Source organism: Idiotropiscis lumnitzeri, chromosome 18 (genome assembly GCF_059441095.1).
Source record: "Idiotropiscis lumnitzeri isolate Australia: NSW breed Sydney's pygmy pipehorse chromosome 18, RoL_Ilum_1.0, whole genome shotgun sequence".
Classification (NCBI taxonomy): Eukaryota; Metazoa; Chordata; class Actinopteri; order Syngnathiformes; family Syngnathidae; genus Idiotropiscis; species Idiotropiscis lumnitzeri.
In genome coordinates, this window is record NC_142408.1 from 10,887,011 (window position 1) to 10,904,406 (window position 17,396).

A 17,396-nucleotide genomic window follows, 5' to 3' on the forward strand; every position below is an offset into this window, starting at 1 on the left:
GTTAGCAAGATGGTTTCACGGTGCAGAGGTCGTGGGATCGGCTCCGGCTTCCCTGTGTGGAGTTCGCATGTACTCCCCTTGCCTTCATGGGTTTCCTCCGGGCAGTTACGCAAAAAGTATGTATTCGGCGCATTGGGGCGCTACGCTACCGGGGTCGCCAAAATGATTTTTTGAATTGTCCTTGTATGTATTCAACGGCGGTTTGGGTTTGTCCACGGGTATGGTTTGATCTAATCACTAATACTAATAGAGGCACGTCACTGATAGGCGCACCTCTGCTCAGTGTCTGTCACCGGCGCCTGCACCCCCCCCCCCATCCTGCGCGCCGCGCGCACTCACATGCACAGACAGAGTCCAGGGTGCGCGCCCTCGAGACCGCGAAGTGGCCAGTGTTTACAGTTCAAACGTCTGATGATGCTAAAGATGGAGACGCAAAGTAGAAAGTGCTCAGGCGCACAAAACCGAAAAAGAACGAGGGAGAAGGAGAAAGACTATGCAGGCATGAAAACCAGCTTTTCAAAGTGGTTAAAAGTACTTAAGTTGTGATGTGTCAGCGTAGTAAGAGCCGCACATGGCTCAATGAAACGTGCAATGAAAGTTTGAAATAAAAGTGTTATATTCCCCCCCAAAATGTATTTACAGGCCACATATAAAAAATGAAATCGTTATTATTATTTTTTTTGGGGGGGAGGGGTGCCTGGTATGTGTCTGCATACCCCCCAGAATGTAGGTAGTCGCCCCCCTGCCTCCGGGTACTCCGGGTTTCTCCCACAATCTAACAACACTAATGACAGGTTGATTGAACACTCTAAATTGTCCCCAAGTGTGGTTGTGAGTGTGAATGGTTGTTCGTCTATGTGTGCCCTGCGATTGGCTGTACCCCGCCTACTGCAAGCCCGAATATAGCTGTGATAGGCTTGTCATTCGTCTGACAAGTTTTTGCCTTTCCACAGAGTCATGCTCTCAAAATAATAAAAAAAAACGACACACCGAATGACATCATCTTTAATGAGATATTCCTCAAACAGCACTGAGGACACGTTAAGAAAATATTCACAGCCACAACATGTGTATAGCCGACACACTCGCCCTTAAATGGTCAACATTTCCACTCGTCATCCAAGCCCTTTTGTTTTTGTCGCGCCACAAATTTACACCATAATCGATCGCGAACAATTCAGTTGATTATCAGTCTCAAATACTGAAGACAACCAATTCTGAGCCACATCCACCTTATGGAACTCTCAGTATGATGCTGGCATGAAAATAGAAGTTCAGAACAAGGAGAGAGAAATTCTACCATCCCATTAAAAGTAATATTAAACAAAAATCAAGTCGTCATAGATACATTAATGAATGAATCGGACAAATGTCGCCAAATGCTCATCCTTGGGGTCTTAGAGGATTTTTTTTTTTCTTGAGGGGGGGTTGTGACATTTTGTGTTTCTTGCTTGAAAATTTTCAAACATCTGGGCAACCATTTGGATGGCGATTCCATGCCCCCTTGACATCACACAGAAATGTGAACACATTTAGCTTATCACACAGCAAAGAAAACGGACAAGAAATCCACGTTTTTTTCCCCCCCAATGGTAAGCGACCACATTCGCACCAAAAAACAAAACCAAAGGATGAAAATAGGTACAGTATTTTTTTACATTCACTCCCAGCAAGATGGCGATATACATCAGAGTATCTTTAATCGACACAATTGTTACTTTAGTGGCTAAAACCTGAGTTGTTCCAACGTATGTCTGTAAGAAAACTGCCCAGCAATGCACATCAAAAATAAACTATACGTCACTGATCCGATCGTGAGGATTATTATCTGCATGACTGAAGCTTTGCCAGAGACTCAGGATTCTTACACCAACACAAAGGATGGATTAGTAATGGATGGCTACAGTGGATAGAAAAAGTCTACACACCTCTGCCCAAATGCTTCTGCTATAAGCAAATGGAAACACGATAATTGGTTTAAAAACATTTTCCATTATTAAAGGTAAAGCATGTCGTGATTTAAAAACCCTTTTTGTCATATATGGCAAAACTGCCTGCATGACCTGACAGTACTGTAGATTATTATTCAAATGATCTTTTGGAAAATCGTCACTCTCTGGCCTCCTCCTATGGCTATAATTGAATTTGTAACAATTATTTAACTTAGAGCGGCGTGACTCAAACTAGCCAATCAGGAGTTCTTGCAAAGTAAACTATCATAAATTGCTAGTCAACTCTGGGTATCAATAAAAGTTAAAGAGAAGAAATTGGAAAACTATTTCATGTCGAGGGATATAAAGGTGTTGTTTAAGGTCGACGTGAGTGTTCTCATCGGGTCACCAGGTAAGTTGATGGTCTCCTATGTTTTAAATGATAGTACAAAATACGTCAAACCGGTAGCATTTCATTTTTGGCAACACTCCTTTATGAACAAGTCATGCTAGCAATGTAGCAGGGCTGGAGTGGAGTGCGGCGACATTCAAATCTTGCTAGCAGCTTCAAGACTGCAAACTATGCCTTAAACTTGACGACCAAATCAATTGATTAAAAAAAATCTTTCCATAAGAAGAAGTAAAAAAAAAAAAAAAAAGAAATTATATGGCAGCACAAAGATTTCGGAATAACAGTCAGTGTAAGCACAAAGTCTTTATGCCACAATTACAAAACAAAAACAAACGTCAGGAAAAGCCTACAAGAACAACTGAATTTCATTCAGGGTTAATCAGAGGCACTTCAAATGGTAACAGGTGTGTGCCTATTTAATGAGCTTGAATGTGATTAATTTCGAACACAGCCACATCCATTCGGAAAAGACTGTGTATACTATTTCTTTTATCCATCCATCATCCAAGCCACTTCTTTCCATGCGGGTCGCGGGGGGGGGTGCCAGAGGGTATCCCAGCTGTCAACGGGCAGTAGGCGGGGGACATCCTGAACTGCTTGCCAGCCAATCACAGGGCACACATTGACAAGCAACCACCCGCGCTCACACTCCTACCTAGGGCCAGTTTAGAGTGTCCAATCAACCTGCCATGCATGATTTTTGGAATGTGAGAGGAAACCAGAGAACCTAGAGAAAACCCACGCAGGCACAGGGAGAAAATCCAAATTCTACACAGGAAGGCCGGAGCCGGAATCGAACCCTGCACCTCTGAACTGCGAGGCCATCGTGCTTGCCAGTTTTACACCGTGCCGCTCCTATTTCTTTTATCTTTACTCTAGTTTTATTTTTAAGACTTTGATTATCGACAGGTTATGAGTCACAACACAGATTTATCTTTTTTTTTTTTTTTAACATCATAAAAATCTAGCATTTGAACAGGGGTGTGAAGACTTTTTTTATCCACTCCATATAAGAGACAACCACACATCCTTGCAACAAAATAGTGACTTAAATGGTCTTTGTACAGACGACTTTTTCAGCACTCCAAACAAAAAAGTTTTTTTTTTTTTATTACTTTTTTTTTAACCTGAATTAATTCAATGTCCTTGTCCCTTTTCCACTGTGAGGGGGGGGGAGAAAAAAGAAAGAAAAGACGTTTGTATGGAGTTGACGACAGGTAAGCGAAACGTCCATCGTCACAGCAACACAAGGGCCCTCATCACTGTAGGCGTCACAAAAGGTCCTCATAGTCCAACAGTTTGGAGTGCTGACGCGTCTTCCACAGGCGGTAGAGACGGAAGTCAAAGTACATCTCGATCATCTCTTTGCCTACAAAAGAAAGTGACAAAAGTTGTTTTATGTGTTCACATACGGGCACACTAGTAGCACCTTGAGATACAGGTTTAATTTGTTCCATGACTACACTTAAATCATCTTTCCTTGTTAAAATGAACTGACATGCGATGGGTCCGTGCTGCCCCCCCCCCCCCCCACAAAAAACTTGTAAAGCATTTAAAAAAGGAAACTAGCACTCTATAATCTTGTAGTTTATGAAAACATCAAATACTAACAATTAAAAAAATACACAATTATATCGTTTTTTCATCGTCCTAATTTAATTGAATTTGTTCTGCTGCTCCTTCTGGGGTACCCACCTTGCCCACCAGGAGGCAGTATAATACAGCCCTACAGGCACAAATGACAAAGACGATACAAAAATACGATAATGCATTTTAGAAAATGAATAATATTTTTTGTTCAATTAAGTGAAACCTGACAGGGTTCCTACAGCTAAAGTGCCTCGATAAATTACATTTAAAAGAATGTTATTTTGCGATTTGAGACCATTTACAATCATAACTAATCGTCGTTAACAATTTTAGAAAGATAGCCTTCAGACATCTTGCTGCCAATTAAGGCCTTGTTTTTTTTGCTGTTTAATTTTAATTGATGGATTCATTGTTGTTTAAGACGTTTTCAGGATCCGTTGGAACATTGTTGGATAATATACTGCATCACAGTGGTTGGGAGGCAAGTCTGGAAAACTGCAGGCGGTCCTCGGTTCATAGGGGCTAAAATGGGACCTTTACATTTAGGATCTGTGAATCAAGCTATGTATATATATATACCTGTGCCCGTTGCGGCAGACGTCGCAAAGGAGGGTTTAAGCACAATCAAAAAGGTTTTGTGGGTCATTTTCAGTTTTCTGCTGCCCTCTGCTGGATGGAAAGAGATTTTGCGTGTGCGTGAGTATGCATGTTTAATTTACTGAGAACATGAGTGTTCTGCTCTTCATCACTTAATAGAGACAAAAACTCTGCTGACAACGTCATGCGGGTGGGGGGACCAAAAGAGGTTTAAACTGGCCATAGATTTGGTTGCTTAAAAGGCGGATGGAGTCATTTCATGTAATGTGCTGCCCCCTACTGGGGGGATGTGAAACATAATTCATCTACAAAGGGTGTGGGTTGAACATCTGCCTCTCTCTACATTTGAATTCATTTCACTGTTATCTTGAAAAGCACGGTGTTCATTTTCTACTGATATAACTGGTACTTTTTATGGCGAGTGCTTCTGATCACACATCAAGTGTGAAAGTTACAGCATCTGCATGATTCTCAAAGTATGTCAGTGTATTTTGACCCTGTAATGTAGAAGCTATTCTGAAGGCATCTGGAAAGGTATATTTTATTCCATCCACATAAGTGCGTGAATGTGTGCGCGCGTGCGTGAATGTGTGCACGGTCACACACACCCTGCGCAGAAAGCTCCAGCGGTGACTCGAACTCCACAGAATAAGGCCTCATCAGATTCTTCAGTTTCTGGAACAGCTGTTGGGCGCAGATAAGAACGCAAAGGCTTATTAAGCTCCTTTACACTCGGAGACACGCTCAGCGGGGAAGGCTGCAAATGCTACACACAAAGCTGTAAAACATTCACAAACACACACACACACACTTGGACAGCCATGAATCTAGTTAGTTACTGCAAACAAGATGTTTGACCACAAGTTGCATGCGTCATGTCGTTGTGACATTTTCATGAAAAATTTTACCAGAAATATGATTGCTACAAGTTCAAAGCAACCGACTTGTACTTGTAACTGCACTTTATTGATTTTTTTTAAGATAGCTGTCACCACAGGTTAAGTTAATGTCATGAAACAAAAAGCACGTGACAGAAGAAAAAACAAAACTGTCTTGAGGCAACTGTGTATACGCCGTGTTTGACAAGCTGGATAAAACACTGATCCGCAGTCTGTTGTTTTTCACGTTGCCAGACAGCCCATCAAGCCCTCCGAGATCCAAATTTATGTAACGTTTTGGCAGACATGAGTGGGACGGACACAAATCGCTGGCTCGGGTCAATGTTTGTTGGCATGTAGACGTCAAGAGGCGCCATTTGTTGTCTTTCCACGTTATACATATTTTTGGAAGTGATTATGAAGTATATTTTCATATAGACTAATATTGATATTGTATTTGTTCTCTTCATCTATCAACTTAGAATTAACAAAACTCTGGGTTGATTCTTCAAAGGAAAGAGACACTGGCTTCCTCGACAACATAAACTACTAAGAAATGGATTAGCAGGTTAGCAGTGTAGCTGTGGTTAAAAATAATAAATTTAAGGCCAACATATTCCGAAAAAAAGAGGGAGGAGCTTTCCCACCAGCAATAGTTCTTCAAGCCGCCCAAAACCAATCTTCAACCCAATCTTCTGGGCCTAAATGACAAACCCAATCTGCTCAAACTCCTCCCAGCGAGTGCGTCTGGAAAACAAGCCAGCGTTTTTGGAGCGCGTACCTTTTCTCCATTGGGGTTACCCAGGACGTAGCATCCCATTATGTGGATGAGGTTCGGCTCCGGGTTGACTTTACTCATCATTCTGCTGAGTCGTCTCCAGAATCTAAATAAACCCAAAAAAGCTTCAGCTGAGGCCAACTTTCCTTTTTCCGGACAGTATCGACGAAACGACTAGCATACTCTGTCCGCGTGTCGACATTATCCAGTGGCGCCACTGGCTACAAATCATCAATCAAGATAATAACTTTGTTGGTTCAATAGAATAAAAAGCAATATAAGGCAACGTTTCTTCTACAACCTTCACAACAGGGGTTGGAATAGATGCTGTAACAGTTATGTTACGAAAAGAAAAGAAGAAGATCATCGTTCCACTTCCACACTTACAAAAAAGTGACAATATGTATGGAGATAAAGAAATGGACTCACTGGCTCATATCCTCTTCCTTTTCCACCTTAGCGAATGTTGCAACTTTATTCTTCAGGAGGTACAAGTGACCCGGACCTCCCTGAGACACACACAGAAAAAAAAAAAACCCTTTGATGCTATATTTTCTTAAAAATAAAAAACCGCATGCAAGAATTGCTTCTGCTGCAATTTAGAAAAAATAAATAAAAAATAAAATACATGCAAATCAAGTTTTATTGCTTTATGCACTTTTTGACATCTGTGCTTTCTCAAGTAATCATGTTAAATAGATCTCACGGAAGTCACAGAAATGTTTTGAGACAACAGTCGGGTGGCCGATGCCCAAGTGCAGTTCGCTAACCTTCAACATTGCGACAAACACATCATCCATTTCTATCTCGGTCCCCCACCTGGCAAAAGATGAGCATCCGCCAGAACTTGCTTCCCCTCCTGTAAGCTGTGAGCTTCTTCTCAATTTCCTCTGTAAGCGAGAGAGGAGAACAGCTGAAATGGCGCCAAGGTCAGGGAGGAGAGAACATGACAAGTGATGGCAGAGAAAGGTTTGAGGCGAAGGTGTGACAAAAGACACGAAGAGAACATTGGTGTTGTTTCATTTGAAAACGTGCAGAGTGGCACATCACGGCGAAATTAAAACGGGTCAATGGATGAGAGTGAACTGGTGACCTGAAATGAGTTGGTGTAAATTATTCTTTGGTTTCTGATCAATAACCGTGCGGGTTCCACGCCCTTCGACTTCATTATCTGGGAAACCATTATGTGGAAGAATCACTTGAGCGGCACGTGAGGCCAAGTGTGTTTCTTCATTATGCCGAGCGTCATTTGCTACAAGGGAGACCACTAAAATTAAATTGTTGCGGGTAAATTTAAGCCTGGCGCTACTTTTCTGGCCCTTGGCGGGTTTCTCATATATGCAAATTATTATTATTTTTTTTTTTAGTAGAAATGCATGGTAGTGGAAGGTCACATTCTTAAACCTGAAAGTGGCAAGAGACCAAATTTGTAGCAGCGATAATGAAAAGCCTGACGAGTGAGAGGCAGGCTACAACCTGGGCGGTCTGGACAATCACAGGGCACATTTAGAGAAACAAAAGGATTCATTTCTCGCATGTACAATATTTGTCACTATTCAAAAGGATTTTTGACACCTTTCTCTGACCATTTTAGATAAAAGAGAGACAACTAAAAATTTCACACCCAAATTGCTAATTAATTAAAGTCTCTTTTGAAAGTGGGGAAAAGAAAATCCGTTATTAAATCAGATATTTTTTGGTCCATGTTAAGTGTGAACTAAAGTGTGACCTGAATAAAATTGGACTGTGCACAAAATGTTTTTTTTTTTGTAGTGGTGGGCGGACAGCCATGAGTCCATTGTGCCCATGATGGGATTATTAGCACTACTCTTTCAAATCCAGGAAGTATAATTGGTTGAAAAAGTGTCAAGGTGTAGCCAGAGGAGATTTTATTTTCAAAGTCTTCATGTGCTGATCCCTTTGAAGCAGCGTTATACCTTTGTCAATCACAAGGGGTGAGCTAAAGGTTGACGAGAGAATCATTTGAAGAAACTATGAAGGAAGATCAAATGGTGGAGGCTACGGGTGCGTGGTATATACAGTACAAACGGTAGATGGTATAAATTTGGCCTGCGGAACAGATTTGGACTTTATTGACGAGTTGCAATGCTAGTTGATGACATCATCACATCTGATTCAGTGTGAAAATGACTTCAAGTACATTTGACCAACATCCTCCGTGCGTTCCTACTGCCCCCGGCTGCTCAGGAACAACTGGGAAAATGCTACACACAAAGCTAACTTGTTACAAGATTTAAAACGACTTCCTGGGTGGAGATTGCTCCAGGTGTTTCTGCAGCTTCTCACAAGCATCGAGTTAAATAGACGGTTACACAGTATTTGCATTTGATTTGGAGAATGCCATCTTTAAAAATATTTTTGTTGAGTTTTTAAATTACCCAGTACTTACCATGATGTTTTTGCAAACAAAAATCCAAGGACACGAAAAAAGAAAAAAAAAACTAAAGCTAATACTAAAATGAATAAAAACTAAGCCAAAAATGAAGCATATGAAAACTAACAAATCAGCAGTAAACGAAATGAGCGAAATGTAAAAATCTAATCTCCGAATGAAATAAAGTGATAATAATTATAATAATGTATCGGTTTTGTAGCAGTTGTTAAAACAGATAATCGGAATATTGACTCACCCAAAATGTCATCAAAAGTTGCATGTTCATGGTCCTAAGCAACAAGAAATGACATTTATTATCAACATTCATCAGAAAATGGTTGCGTTGACGGCATTTTGAGTGTTTGACTCACGTAGAGAATAGGGATAATGGACGGGTCATCTCTGCGGATTATGGTGGGTACGTACTCCGCCTTGGGGACCTTTGAGGAGATCAGCTGAAGGTGAAGGAAATGGGAGGGTCAGTTAAGAACCGCAAAGGAAATTGTTGACGGTAGGTGAAAAATGAAGAAAGGGCAGCAGGTAAAAAGGCGGAAAACGGGCGAAACATTCAGGACTGTGGGGGAAAGCCGGAATTCATACAGGCAGATAATCCCGTCAAATGTTCACAAGCAACGACTGACGAGATGCTCTCTCTGCAACCACACTGGAAAAAATTGAGGTAGCCGCCTTTTAACTGAACAAAGGCCAATTTTAAAAAAAAATAAATAAATGACTGAATAATTTCGACATGCACAGCACGTTGTGTTAATTATCAAGTTTGGGTGATGGCGGATCGTAATTTTTCTCCTAAAATTTTTTCCCCCCTTTTTTTTTTTAATAGCATTCTATTACTTTTTTTTTAACGAGTCCAACGTGTGAAAAGTCGAACTTCCCAGTTTAGTGCAATGCAGCACGTCTACTCCGATTACTCTGCCAATCATTATAATAACACGCTGTCAGCAAAAAGGGATCATGAAGCATTACAGTTCGGTGACGTTTGGTTCAGTGCGTTCTGGAGATGAGCAACTTAATCAATAAATCGTGTCCTGAAATAATTGAGGCCAAAAGGGAAGGCACAATTTGGTTGCAAAAATGATACAGAGCAACCTCACGTTACGAGCTCAATTAGTTCCGTGAGCTTGTTTGGAACTTGAAACGTTCCAGCATGTAAGTTCTGCTTACTTTTTTGGTTTTAAAAGTGCGCGCTTAAAAATAAATGCAATGTCATCGGGAAACAAATGAAAACACGCTTTTATGAAGAAACAACAAAAGACTTTTAAAAATGGGGAGGTCTTCAGCTCCTCAATTGGAAGAGATTCTTCTTCCAAAATAACACGCAATAATTCTGATTCAAGTGTTTCGTATTTATTTTTGTATTTTGTCTGTTTCCTTTGTAATTCAATGTTTGATTTTGGCCTACCGATCCAGGGAAACTTTCTGTCAAGATTAATTTGCGACACATTTGTTTGGCTCATGTTGATCGTCTATTTTCTGAGGAGCCATTGTGACATACGCAAAAAGGCTATATTGACGTGATTACGCCGGCATTAACCATTCGTTTTTAAAAGAGACGCTACATTTCAATAAATAACGCAAACTGTAAGTCGTATTTTGGGGGGATGAGAATGAAATTTTGGGACTTCTATTAGGCGACCACGTCACTCACAAACACAACCGCTTTTAGATTTGTGTAACTTCCGCCAACATATGTCGCGGCTTTCCACTTTATGGAGCAGACGAATACGCATCATCGTTTTCACTTTTCAGCCATACGTTCTGCACGTTGCCAATGACGATTACGCAGCGCGAGTAACGGTAGTATGTAAATCGAAGGAATTCCCGCCCGAAAATTTGCATGTAACCCGAAATGTTTGTAAAATGCGACGTTTGTACAGCATTGTACAACCGGTGTCAAAACGTGTCTCACCATAATTTTGGGAGGAATAAAGTCGTCCCCCTCACAGGCAAGCCTCTCCATCTCTCTCTCCTCCTCCCAGTCGGCAGCTTCATCAACGCCGCCTTCGTCGAGGGTGCCGCAGGAGGTCTGCAGGTCCCCACCTAGAAAAGAAGAACGCACACTAATGCGCATTAGAGTGTGGTAGGCGGGAAAGACAAGGCCTCGTATGTCGAGGGAGGACATATTAAGTAGGTGCAGAACAGCGCGCTTGGAGGGGGAAGTTCTTAATGGATGATGTTGATGTTAGAAAATGGCAGATGGAAAACGCAGAGACAGCTGTCAGCTGTGTAAAAAGAATGACGGATGGTGAGAGGAAGCAGATTTTTCTCTCTCATAACGAAGTTTTTTTTTTTTAGTTGCCAGATAGAAACTGATGGATGAATGAACGCAAAACCAAAACATATCGCAGACAGAGGTGCCGTCAATTGCACGTTTGTATGCATTTGAGACAACACAACAAGAACTTGTCACATGAGTATTGGGTCAGAACGATTAGTCATTCTTTGATATCCAAAATTTCAACCAATATTATTGTGCTCAATTTCAAAAGACATTTGAAGGACGTCTGGAAATGAACACAAATGATTTAACAGAGGCGTCATCTGATTTGCAAGTTTGGCCACGGAGGAATTATTTCACATTTCAATGAAAATGTGCTGACTGATTAGTGAAAAGCAAACAGCGGTTAAACAGCGTTTAATCACGACAATGACAAGATGAGTTCGGTGTTTGAATTCTAAAATATTCTTTCCTCATTACCCTCCGATGTTATTTGCTCCACATTCATTTAGCTCCAATGAGACTAAAACGACACGTGAAGAACCTCGACCTCATTTAAATGAAAAGCGTGTAGTTGAGCGAATACGGCAAATGAAGTATTTATTAAATGGGTTCAAATGAAACAAAACAACGAAATGAACAAGAGTGAACTGGAGATCTGAAATGAATGTGAATGTGTTCATCAGCGTTTTGTAAATCAATGTGTGACATTTGCATTCTTTGAATTCAAAATCTATGAAACTCAAAGAATCATTTTGTAGAAGTGTCCTGTTTAACTTATTTTTCAGCAGCATTCTGCACACCTGCAGCAGAGACGTCTGAGCAGCTAGCAGACAAGTGTTGTTTACGTCACTTGGACTTTCCTAGATTTTGAAATGCTAGCATGCTCGTTTTGCGCTCTTGCCGGTGAGATGCGGTTTTAGCTGAATTTTTTCCATTTTTAACAGCTCAGTTTTAAAAAGCCTTATGCAGTGTAGTTTCAGGTATTTAATCTATCTTAATCATTGCTACAGATCAGTGGTGGGCGGTCAAGGCCTTCTCTGCTGGCCTAACAAAAATTAAGAAATCATGATCCTCTTCTTCACATTGATGTCATATTATATGCTAGTGTTGTATTGTTAGGTGAGTTTTTATCCAATCAGAATTCAGCTAGCTCGTGTTGCCAGGCAGATTTCATAATACCAGTAGCACGCACTATTCGTCGGAGGCCTTCAGTTACAATCGTGCAGGCGTCTCTTCGGTGTGAATGTTGGGGCTCAGTTGATGGGCAGTTGCAATAGCCAATCAGATCACGAGTTGGTTAGAGTGAGCCTTCTCGCTGGCCGTAGACTGAGCGTGATGAACGCGTCTTGTGATTGGAGACTCACTCGTGAGGGGGGGGCATGTCATCCCATGCTGGCTGACTTTTTATTTGTTTTCATCTTTTGAAATAAATAAATGCATTTTATAATTGAATAAAATTGTATTTGATTTTTTTTTTTATTAATAGCGCAGATCTTTTCCCCTCCTTTGATACCTTACTGTATAAAAACAGTGTTATATTTCTACATTAAGTTTACACACACCCATTAGTACAAATGTGATTGACCCTGAGCACGGTGGTGGTAGAGAAAATGGATGGATATTTTTTTTGTTTTGTCAAACATTTAGAGTACAAACACATTAGAAAAACTGACAAGAAGACACAAATAATAGCTAGACCATCACTGTGACTCCTCCAGCGAATACCAACACCTTTTCTTCAGGAAAGAGAGACAAGTCAACATTAGCACAACATTAGACTGCGCTCAACAGTACATTTATCACGAAACACACACTGAAGATGGACGTGGAGGAAAAAGAAAAACAACAAGACAAAAGACACAAAACGCACACATCAACAGACAAAGACAAGCTGCATATGTCACAAGTGAGGCAAACGAACTGTAGGTTAGACTCGTACATTCGTCTATCTAAATTCACAAACACACACACGGGGCATTTTGGGAGACGTACTCACAGAGACGGCAGCACAAAGTTGAATTTGGGTCGGAAAGGCACACAGACAGTGTGTGTAGGTGTGTGCATGTGTGTACGTGTGTGTGCATCCAGCCATGTTGACAACACCTTTAGGCGACCAGTCACTCTAAAACACAAACACATATCGGTTTAACATGTGAAATGAAATGTTATTTAACCGTCGGCCCAGCCCCTGCCATGTTGGTCACAATTTTACGCTTGTTGCCCATTTATTTGTCAACGTTTTGATTACAGGTGCCTTTTGCATTGGCCACTACAGTGTTTAAAGCAAACAAGAAATGCTCGTCCGATGAAAAGCATCCAACGACTTGCTAACTATGAGATTAAAAAAGAAATTCTATGGGAAACAGTATAAAAATTTATTTCCATTTTTCCACAGATAAGTGGTTCAGAAAATGGATGGATGGGAAAATGGGATTAGTTGATGCTAGCTAAGCTAACCGCTCTTGTCATCCACCACAAAGCCTATTTTCACCCTCGCTGACCCATGTGGACGTATGAAGGTGTCGCCTTAATGGCCTGACATTTCCAATTGTAGGTCTTCTGTAAATACGTCGATTCGAAGATGAGACGGCAAAAACGCGATGAGCTGTTAGTCGACTGCAAGATGTAAACATCAACATCAGTTGAGATCATTTGGGTTTTATAATGGAGGCAGTTTGCCCTTGGCACAGATTCTTCCTATTTCTATTGAGTTCAATGTGAACACTATGAATTGCAATTTATCTTCTATTTTCAGGACATGTGTGCGCATTGACTTTGTGATGTTAACGTGCGTAGGCGTGTCCATGCAGTGTGGACTCACTGTCTCTGGGTTCATGAGGAGAGTCAGTCTTGACAGGGGTGGGGTCACTCCAGGAGCGGCTGAAACTCTTCGATCTACGCTCAGCGAACGCTAGTGCAGGCGGGGAGAGATCGTCACACACGCGCTCACACACACACACGTGCGCGCACAATTTAGAGCCCACAAACGACCTTAGACGCACAAGTGCAGAGGCGGATGCAGCTACAGGTGCACAGATGAAGCCAACGTGCACACGACGGACAAAGGCACATTCTTCGTTTGAGATCTTCCACACCAAAGTCATCTGAGCATGCCTTTATGGACATTGGAAAAGGACCCAAAAGCACAATAGTCCAAGCTATGTAAATGGTCGTTGGTCTATATTTGCCGCGTGATTGGCTGTCCAAGATGTAAGCTCCGCCCCCTACCTCCCCATAAACAAGCTGAGGCAAGCGCTATAGAAAATGACTGGACGGATTTTGACGAGCTCTCAATGTGGCTACGGGCCAGTGGTGCGCAAAGAGGGGAGTGGAAAGGGCGTTCATCAATCACGTTTTTTCGTCATGTCTTTCTGTGTATATTTTCAGTGATTCAGATCGTTTGTAAAAATTCAATTTAAGCACCAGAACTCACATTTTTAGACCATTCCAAAATGACTTGGGAAATGATGCTATCAAGGTAAGGATCTAAAATAAAAAGGTTGCATTATTTAGTATGTTTATTACAACTCTAATTAACACCTGGTGCTTTCTGCATCACATTAAATAAACGCCCCCAGTCACTATATGAGGAAATGCGGTATTTATGGCAGGAAAATAAAAGGTGACAACCTCGAAATGATAGTTAGTTTTCCTCATTCTCACTTGCAAAGAAATGCTTTATAATCCAAACTAAAACTGTGGAATAAGAGACAAGTGTTATTATCGCAGCAACCAATGTTTCCCTAATTGGCAATTTCGGGGAGGCGGCTGGTGTTTATAGGACTAAATAAAAGACAACTAAAAGCTTTCGGAAACAGTTCAATGAGTTCCTTTCAATGAGAGTTTCCCATTCACCGAACACACACATCTTTTGTCAATGACTAAACCTTCAAACGCTTCCAAATATGTAGAGTCTAAAAACAAACATTCAAAGTGAAGGCACAGGAAAAAGACCACCTACAACGCGCACACGCACACAAATCCAAGAACTCCGGAAGTCCCCAAACACAACATTTGCAGCCTCACATATGCCAAACCAGCGGTAAACAGAAAAAGAACACACACGGATGAAGGCGAGGTGAACAACACTGACAATTTGCGCATCAATCACACACACGCAAACATCTGACTCACTCTGTGCTTTAATCCTCCTGCTGCCCACCATACGAAGATGCTTCCGGAAGTTCCTTTGGGCAGACAAACCACGGAGGAAGAGGCAGCCAAATATAAGGGCAGCAAAAAGTACAGAGGAAGCGGGTGGGTGGGAGAACAACAAAGGGTTGAAAGACAAAACAAGACATTATTAAGTCGCAAGCATTATTATTATCGGTAATGTTCTTGTCAGTGTGGGTGGTAAAGAGCAGTTGAGTCATTCATGGAACAACAGCGGCCAAGAGGAAAGCCCTCTTTTGTCACAAAGCATCTTAAAAGACAAACTCAGCCAAGTGTTTTTTTGTCATTTTAATTTGAAGTTTAATCACTTCCTGCTCGCATGTGATCAAATATTAATTGCTTGTTTTAAGACTTTGAAGCGACATATGGTTCAATGCCAGAAATAAACACAATAATACTTTATAAAAACAGTAATTAATTCTTTACATAATTTAATAAAAAGTAAAGAAATTAAAAAGATTTTTTTACACTCTGCTGCCCCTTGTGTTGTACAGACCTTGGCCACCTGGGGGCAGTATACCGACATACAAATGTACATAAATAAAGGTGATCACTCCTCAGTAATACTAGATTTTCTTTGCAGAGGATAAAGAATGTAAATTTAACATAATCTCAACAATGAACATTTAAAACAATTGAAATGCTCCTTGGCGGTGTGCAAACAACTTTCAGGTCGTTTTGGCGCATAGGAGTGAGGACCGTAGCAATTAAGAGAAACGAGATTCACCGAGAGACAAACACGCATTTACACTCGCATCTAACCGATGGGCAATTTAGAGTCTTCAATGAACCTAGAGTGCATGTTTTTGGAATGCCCGACTAAATTGAGAGTACTTAGAAAACCCACGCAACGCGTGGCGGCAACATCCTAACTCCACTCCTAGCCTCAGAACTGTGAGGCAAGCATGCTAACCACTAGAACACCATGCTGAACTGTGATGCAACTATCCAACCATCCATTCTCTAAGCCACTGATTCTCACTTAGGATCACGGGATGATGCAACAAGTCAAAAATGTATGCGTTCATCGCAGTTGAAATCCAACACAATTTTGGACCCAGGTTGGCAAAATGAGGATTTTTTTTTTTACCCGTTGGCAAGACATTTTTCCGTGGGCTCTCCAGGGTGACACAGTGACTCACTATTGGCAAGCATGAATGAGTCATTGATGGGCAGTATGCAAAATGGCATCTGCCATTGGTGACATCTGATCCCTCTGATTGGCTGTTAGCTAGCAAATTAGTCCACGTGATTGAAGTAGACAATGAGACAAAAGCAAAGAAAAAGTAAGTAAGCAAAATGTTTCTTTTTGGTTGGTATATGTGCGCATTTTATTTCATACGCCAACCTTGCCACGGCCACCATGTAGCTCCGCTCCTGTCGCAAGATCTGATTATGTGGCAAACAGTCTTTGCTGGGTTCTTCAACAGCTATGCTCCACTGGGTCTATTTGCGGCTCCACAAATAATTCAAATGTTTTCCTGGGGTCGTTATTCAGGTGCTAGAAAACAATGGGCGACGGTGTCGGCTAATGAGGTGTTACAATCCTCTGTGGCATCTAAACACCGAATAAATGTCATTACAAAATTAAACGACAAACTGAGTTGCCGCGTCTGAAGGAATTCAGCCGTTGACATTTTTTCGGCAAAGTGACTGTGTGTGTGTGTGTGTGGGGGTGTGTGTGCGCATGCTTTCTACAGCGGTATATGAATGAATCAAAAAGGAATATTAAATAAAAGTGAAAAAAAGCCTTTAGTGTTGTTTTCAGTAAACACAAAGAACGTCACTTAGCAATGACTTCAGAGATTTTTCTTTTTTTTTAAAAAGAGCAGTTATTTAATTTTGAAAGAAGTGCCATTTTTCTGTGTGTGTGTGTGTGTGTGTGTCAATTTCTGCTCCTGTATGAGTGGGCGTTGTGGAGGAACGGCAACTATTTTAATCACCCGCTAATTTATATTACACCATATAGAAAGTGCTTTGTAACAGCTCCGGGTGTTGTGAAATGCGCTTTATAAATAAAGTTGTATTGTATTGTATAGGGCCGTTACAATCGAACCCAAAGAATCCTGCCCAAGAACGTATGTGCCTCTTAGCCACCTAGCACAGACTTGAGGATATACTTGGGGATAGTCACTCCTCTTGAAGCCACATAATAATATTTGTTGATCTTTGCAGGGGATAAAGAATATATCCCTGTGAGTATTGTGATAAAATCAGGCTACATGTTTTGCTCCACAAATATCCGTTGCCTAAAGGGTAATTGCGTCGCTACACAGCACATGCTATTTGTAAGGCCATAAATGGCTTTTTGCATTTGTTTGCATGAAGCTAAATGGACTTTTTTTTTTTTATGTTTAGCTTGACAGGAAACCTCACCCGGGAGTGCCATTTAAATAGCTTGAA

At 41.1% G+C, this 17,396-nt stretch overlaps 1 protein-coding gene and 1 non-coding gene across 2 annotated transcripts in view; both read right to left on the reverse strand.

Moving 5' to 3' along the window:
• Positions 1 to 987: 987 nt before the first annotated feature.
• Positions 988 to 17,396, reverse strand: part of nsmfa (NMDA receptor synaptonuclear signaling and neuronal migration factor a) — a 37,061-nt gene continuing 20,652 nt past the window's right edge. Inside the window, exons 5-14 of the mRNA XM_088281286.1 lie at positions 14,955 to 15,007; positions 13,642 to 13,731; positions 10,509 to 10,639; positions 8,953 to 9,036; positions 8,838 to 8,871; positions 7,006 to 7,076; positions 6,616 to 6,695; positions 6,190 to 6,292; positions 5,139 to 5,214; positions 988 to 3,712 (exon numbers count right to left, since the gene is read on the reverse strand). Coding sequence (XP_088137412.1) covers positions 3,615 to 3,712; positions 5,139 to 5,214; positions 6,190 to 6,292; positions 6,616 to 6,695; positions 7,006 to 7,076; positions 8,838 to 8,871; positions 8,953 to 9,036; positions 10,509 to 10,639; positions 13,642 to 13,731; positions 14,955 to 15,007 — 820 coding nt within the window. The 3' untranslated portion in view covers positions 988 to 3,614. The remainder of the gene's footprint in view (positions 3,713 to 5,138; positions 5,215 to 6,189; positions 6,293 to 6,615; positions 6,696 to 7,005; positions 7,077 to 8,837; positions 8,872 to 8,952; positions 9,037 to 10,508; positions 10,640 to 13,641; positions 13,732 to 14,954; positions 15,008 to 17,396) is intronic.
• On the reverse strand, positions 11,761 to 11,827 carry LOC148319479 (small nucleolar RNA SNORD36). The gene has a single exon (XR_015839845.1). It is a non-coding gene; the product is annotated as a small nucleolar RNA SNORD36 (small nucleolar RNA).